The sequence below is a fragment of the Bidens hawaiensis genome, unplaced genomic scaffold (genome assembly GCF_021521415.1).
Source record: "Bidens hawaiensis isolate Kalapana, Puna unplaced genomic scaffold, B.hawaiensis_p1.1 tig00069150_1, whole genome shotgun sequence".
In the NCBI taxonomy this organism is placed as follows: Eukaryota; Viridiplantae; Streptophyta; class Magnoliopsida; order Asterales; family Asteraceae; genus Bidens; species Bidens hawaiensis.
The window spans coordinates 45,986-53,243 of record NW_027502208.1 but is presented as its reverse complement, the minus strand read 5'-3'; the positions used below and the strand labels follow the sequence as shown (position 1 = coordinate 53,243).

Genomic DNA, 7,258 nt, shown 5'->3' with positions numbered 1-7,258 from the left:
AGGACTATAATGTCAAAAGTTGAGCCATCTTATTACGCGCTTCTAAATTGCACGAAGACTCCAATCCATGCTACGTCTTATAAGTTCTTATTTACCTGCATTAGGTTGGAAATATACGTCAGCTATGTGCTGGTGAACACGTATGACTCCAAAGTAACTGAATAACAGTTACAATACAAATATAGTTTTCTGTACAAGCTCCGCAGAAGTATTTCTACTCCCAGGATTTGTATCACTACCCTACACACAAAAGTGTTCCCCAAGCCACGTAACCCCTAATGGAGAACTAGTTATGACTGTTAGCCCGCGGCCACGTAGCCTTTGATTGATTAGGCTGAACTGTTATGTTTGGATCCAGACACATGTGTAATCGGTCTGAGTTGCTTTTATTCTATTTTGTATTATAACGTTTTAGAGATCACGTAATCTCATGTAAACATTTGACTGACTTTTTAAGAAAAACAACCCGTTCATCTTATAGACTAAAAATATGTTTTGACTTATTGTAAAGGTTAACGTATTCACCTGTACCGTCAGTGCGTTTGAAACTTTTCGTGGTTGAGAATGATACTAACTATACATAAATAGGTTTGTATAAATATATGAATGGTGTTTCTTGTTTAAGCTATTACTCTTAAGCTTAACTTTGAAATAGTTTTACAACTTTTTTTGTGAATGAAAACACTTTTTATGTGACGTTTGGTATAGCATGCTTTGGCTTAATAGGTTCTAACACGTTGGTGAGTTTCTCCAGGTAAGTAAACGGGTCCCGCGGTTGATTGGGATTTGTACGAATTACTTTTCCTTAGGCAAGAAACTCACTACTAGTGATATCCCCCTTATAATTTACTACATGCCCGTCAAAATATATCTTTTGTTAAAATTACTTAGTAACGTTTATGAAAACTAGTTGAATGTTTACAAAATGCTTTCAAGGTTAAAGGTCATAGCATCGTTTAATGTCTAAGCTATAACTGAATATCATAAACATAACTTCTACCTTAATACGAGTACTCGGAATGATAATAAGAAGAGAGTATTGACGGGTAGAATCTTGATCTAACTCGCTTAAACGATTGATAACTTGTTTAAAACTTCTAAACTTTCACGAACTTCGAGAAAACGGAACATCGGCTCGTCTCGGTAATAGGGCACGATTTTCTAGGCTTATGTGTGTGAGAATGAAGGTGTTTTGGGATGATTTGAGTTTAATCCCGTAACTCCCTATTTATAGGCGAATTTTGTACCCCATCGTGATACGCGATGGAGTAAACTATTGGCCATCGCGTATCGCGACGCCGCCTTGCCATGTTGTGACACGTGGCGTGTGAAATTGTGCCACGTGTTGACATGTGGTTGTACACGTGTACCGGTTACTTTACGGGGTCATAGCGATACGGGATGGTCCTATAGGTTTAGACCATCGATATAGCGAAGCCGCACAGTCTTTGAGTTTTGTGCAACTCCATAGTGCTACGTGATGATCTTGATACTTATTCCACCGCGTATCGCGATGGATGAAATTTTCAGAATTTTTATGTTTAGTCCCTAAACTTTGTGAATATGGTATATACGGCTAAATTCTAATAGGGTATTCTACGCGGTGTTACATGTGTGTAGTGCCTATATAAACAATGTAATTAGGTTTATTATAGGTTAGCCGTGTGAAAGATAGACGAGAGAGATATCAGTGGTTCTCTGTAACCTTTGTGCTTAAGAACTTAACGTTTAATATACGTGTGTTTTGAAGCATATTCTTTGTGTTCTTCGTGTGTTTGGTTGCATAATACTGAATCATCTTGTGTTAGTTTCCACATAATCACGAGATTGTGTGATATCACATTGAAAGATATGTCTAAAGGACTTACATATTTCTATAATTTTTTACAAGTTATTATGTTAAATAATGAAATTCAATTGTTTGCTTAAATAAGATTGGTGATCTGAGAATACACACTTCTGATGATCTCCAAAAAAAAGTTAAGCACAGTAATTTTAGTCATGATGAACGAATAGATGAATTACATTATTTTTGGATACTTCAATTTTGAAAAAGTAAAATCAAATAATATTATTTTGTAAAGTTTCCTTAACTAGGTTAAGTTTACTAAAATAGGCATGGTAGTGTTTTACTATTATGTCCCACAATTAATTTAAATAGAAATGAAAAGGATAAATTGTAATTGGTTAAATTTACTTATCGCATTTTTCGCGTTAAAATCATTTCTCTCTAGAATTTATTTAGATTACAATTATACCATTTTTAATTTATTTTTTGGTATTTAATATTAAAGAAAAATGAGTGGTTTATATTGGTTCTTAACAAAAATGAAGTTTTCAAAGAATACCAACCATATATGGTTGGTATTCTTTGAAAACTTCATTTTTGTTAAGAACCAATATAAACCACTCATTTTTCTTTAATATTAAATACCAAAAAATAAATTAAAAAGGGTATAATTATAATCTAAATAAATTCTCTCTTATGTTGTTAGTTAGTTAATTAATAAATAATTATCTCTTTGTTTTGTTTTGTTTTCAATCTTTTCAAGTGTACGTGTTTATAGACGTGCTTATGATTAAATTGATCTTTAATATGGTCGTTGGTTAAAACGATCTTGATTAAGGCCATTTATTAATGTAGTTATTTACCTACATTCAAATATGCTTGTGTAAGTGTACCATTTACATATATATATATATATATGTAAATGTTGAAAATGACAATTGATTTCCTAAAAATGAATGTAATATATGTAATATTTATACCAATTATCCATTTTTTAAATTCATCATCCATTACATATACATAAATCTACAAACTAATTGTTTATTTACATATATGTTAATGTTATGTATACGTCTGTTTGCATATATGTAAATAGTTAAAAAACAAACTATAATTAAAGTTCTGGATAATATTTAAGAGAGTTTTGTTAGATAAAATTAAAAACCATAAACACTAATACTTAACAAAGAAACCCTAAGCAAGACTCAGATTTAAAATGAAATATTTAAAACTGAAACATGTTCCTTTTTACTTTAAAATATGTGGGATTATGTAGTTGATCATTAACTTCATACACGGTAACTAATAAAAAAGCATTCCATCTTCTTCATGAAAAATCACCGACTAGGGTTTGATGAGAGAGAGAAGGATGAATGTGTTGTGAGAGAAATTAGAATATGTTAACTGGTAACCATATTAATAGGAATAATTAAACCGTATTAATATTTTTATTTCCTAAATTACCCTTTCTAAATAAATAATTGTCCTTAAAACTTCTAGACAATTACCAAAATGACACTTTATCTCTCGACCCTTGATCAAATATTTAATGGATGAGATGGGTTCTTTAAGTTCTCATCAAATTTGAGAGTTTTTAAATGAAACTCACCCTATATATATATATATATATATATATATATATATATATATATATATATATATATATACACACACCTATATACAGGTATATATAGATATATATATAACCAGTATTAAAATTTACAAAGGTTTTTGGATAATAAAGATTTAAAAAGGGTTTTGTTTATTTAAAATACATAATTAAAATATAAAAATATACTTTGTTATTATAAATAATTATTTGGCTAAGTATTTTATAAACCAATGATAATTTTATAAATATTTATATATATTATTACAACTTTAATAGTATAAGTACAAATATTTATAAACAAATATAATTTGTATACAATATTAATTTATAAGTAATCTTTATTAATAATAAAATTAAATTAAATTATTTTATACCCTCAATACACGTTCATATCTCGTTTCTCTCTTATTCCATTTATTAATTCGTATTTCCAGTTATTACACTTGTTAGGATTTGACCTTGCTACAACTCGAGCGCGACGTTTATTCTCTTAACATTCTTAGTGTAGTTATTCGTTTGCTTATTGCTAAGGTGAGTATCTCACTCCTCACTTTTTACTCATTTTTACTGTTTTGCGGACATATGCGTTGATAGACATCTTACTGCTATAATAAAAGACTATCACTAGGTGCCACTTGTCAAACTCTCATCAATTCTAAGACTTTTTAACCCATTTTTCAAATATGAATCCTATGGGTTATTACCCACCCTGTTTAATGTAATTCGGATCTGTATCTTTCATTCCTTCCTAAACCCTAAATCACAAAACTCTCTCAACTCCATCATCCATCACCCTCTTCATGGTCGCTGAATACTATTATTGCCCCTCCATGGTCGCTGAGTCGCTGAATACTGTTATTGCCCCTCCACGGTCGCCACTACCACCACTGCCCGCACTGCCACTCCACGACCTCTTTTCGATTTCCACACATCCATCCATCCATCCATCGAAAACTCTCCTTCAACGCCAAATATGAATTCCGGACCCGGACTCTTCTCCGATATCGGCAAGAAAGCCAAAGGTTATTTCAATTCGATTCACTGTTATATGCATATTCAATTCAATTCGCCCTGATTAATATGTTTGTTTGACCTAATTAATTAATTTTTGCATCTGTTATGACTTGTGTTAGATCTGTTAACGAGGGATTACATAACGAGTCAAAAGTTTTGGTCTCCACCGTCAGTGCCACCGGCGTTGTATGTATCTCTGTCTCTTTTTCTAACCCTAAATTTTATCTCTGTCTCTTTTTTCCAATTGCTTAATGTAAATTATCCAACTAGATGAGTAACATATGATTGTGCAATATTCAATTAACAAAAATTAAGGAAATATTTTAACAAAAATTATGAGTGGTCATCAAGAAAAAAAATTATGAATTGGAATAACAAATTTTTGTTTTAAACCTAATTCACAGTAAATTGGTCATGGAGTGTATTTTCTTTTAGGCATAAGTATTATTTCAGTATCGATGGCGAAATAGCCCATCATAATTGGTCGTGAAGTCCTAATTCACTAATGTAGTTCACATTAAATTCTTTTATGCATAAGTATTAATATTTTAACATATATTTTCTTTTAAAATTATGAATTGAAAAAAAAGATATTGAAACACCACGGGCCTCAAACTCATTTTAACAAAAATTATGAATGGTCAAACTCATAGGACTTTAGCAAATAAAATCAAATTAGAAACTCATTTTAACCAAAAATAAATATATTTTTAGGAAATATTTCATTTTTTTTATAAAACTTAATATCTCTAATTTGGGTTTCAATATCTCTAAATTTCAATATAAATCGTTATATTATGTGTTATATAGACATTATAGTCTCAAACAAATACAACAGATTATTAGGTTACATTTAAATTTTGTTTTTATTATAATTTTTCTTAATTTTAGTCAAACAAATTAGAAACTCATTTTAGGTAGATATATGAGTGGTCAAACTCATATGACTTTTGGAAATAAATTCAAATTAGAAACTTATTTTAACCAAAAATAAACATATTTTTAGGAAATAATTTCGTTTTTTAAATTACAAACTCATTTTTAACTAAAAATGAAGATTTTTAGGAAACAGTTTCAAATTACTTTTAAAAGGTATATCACATAATGTCAAATTTAACAAATCACACTATTTCCGGTTTCAATATCTTTAATTTTAATAAATTCGTTATATTTGAAACTGTTTCACACTGTTAAGATATATGACTGGTCAAACTCATAGGACTTTAGGAAATAAAGTCAAATTAGAAACTCATTTTTAACCAAAAAATAAAGATATTTTTAGAAAATATTTCGTTTTTTTAAATAGTATAACCAATTTACAGTTTAAACAGAATTAAATAAAATCCTATAATTGAATATTGTCAAATATAAAACTTAACAACTCCCACTAATTTAGGTTTCAATATCTCTAAATTTCAATATAATTCGTTTATTATGTGTTATATAGACATTATGTAGGATCAAACAAATACAACAGATTATATTTTGTTAAATTATTAGGTTACGTTATTTCTATTATAATTTTTCTTAATTTTACTCAAACAAATTAGAAACTCGTTTTAGGTAGGTATATGAGTGGTCAAACTCATATGACTTTAGGAAATAAATTAAAATTAGAAACTCATTTAAACCAAAAATTAACATATTTTTAGGAAATAATTTCGTTTTTTAAATTACAAAATCATTTTTAACCAAAAATGAAGATTTTTAGTAAGCAGTTTCAAATTACTTTAAAAAGGTATATCACATAATTCCAAATTTAACAAATCACACTATTTCCGGTTTCAATATCTTTAATTTTAATAAATTATAGACATAATGACATTATGTATATCCGTTTTTTTTATATGTTATGTTTTTTTGAAATTGATGTAGTCTAAAAGAAATACAACATCAAAAAAACTAAGGTTAGCTATGGGTACGCCTTCATCTGATGTTGAGGAAACCAGATTATTTGCTAAATGGATTTTAGATATAGGTGAAGGTAATATCGGAGGTCCTAATGATGGCATTGCAACGATAGATATACCTGACGATCTACTTATAAAAGATTCAGTTGATCCTATATCAAAACTTTTTGACTTTGTTTATCCTGATATTCTATAGAATTATGAGAACCAACATTACTTTCAGGATAGAGCAATACTTGCACCAACAAACGAAATTGTTGATGAGATTAATGATAGTTTGCTCAAGTTTTTTCCAAATGATGAAATCGAGTACTTAAGTTCAGATACCATATGCAGTTCAGAATATATCAATAACACTGTTGATACAGCTTTATACTCTCCTGAACTACTTAATGGTCTAAGAATATTCAGACTATCAAACCACAAACTGGTGCTAAAAGTTGGTGTTCCTGTTATGCTCCTTAGAAATCTTAACCAGAAAGAAGGCTTATGTAACGATACTCGACTACAGATTATATCTTTAGGTACTCGTGTCGTTGAAGCCAAAATTATTTCTGGAACTAACATTGGTCATAGAGTTTTGATTCATAGATCGCCACTGACTTCATCAGACAACAAAATAGCCTACAAGTTTCAAAGACGGAAATTTCCCCTTGGAGTATGTTTCGAGATGACGATAAACAAAAGCCAACAATCGTTATCAAGGGTAAGTTTGTACTTAAAAGAACCTGTGTTCTCACATGGACAACTATACGTCGCCTTGTTAAGAGTTACAAGCAGGTGTGGGCTAAAGATCCTGATTCTTGATAAACATGGTAATCTGACCAATACAACAACAAATGTTGTGTACAAGGAAATTTTTTCTTATTTATAAAATACTTGTGTAATTCTTTTTTTTTTTTTTGTAATCCTTTTAATTTTAGTGTAATTTGT

General features: G+C 29.5%; 1 protein-coding gene across 1 annotated transcript; it reads left to right on the top strand.

Annotated features, from left to right (window-relative positions):
* Nucleotides 1-6,329: 6,329 nt before the first annotated feature.
* LOC143605352 (uncharacterized) lies at nucleotides 6,330-7,031 on the top strand (the record flags this gene model as incomplete). Its single annotated transcript, XM_077081503.1, has 2 exons — nucleotides 6,330-6,470; nucleotides 6,522-7,031. Coding segments are annotated over exons 1-2 (651 nt in total), but the record flags the coding sequence as incomplete, so codon positions are not given.
* Between the last annotated feature and the right edge of the window lie 227 nt (nucleotides 7,032-7,258).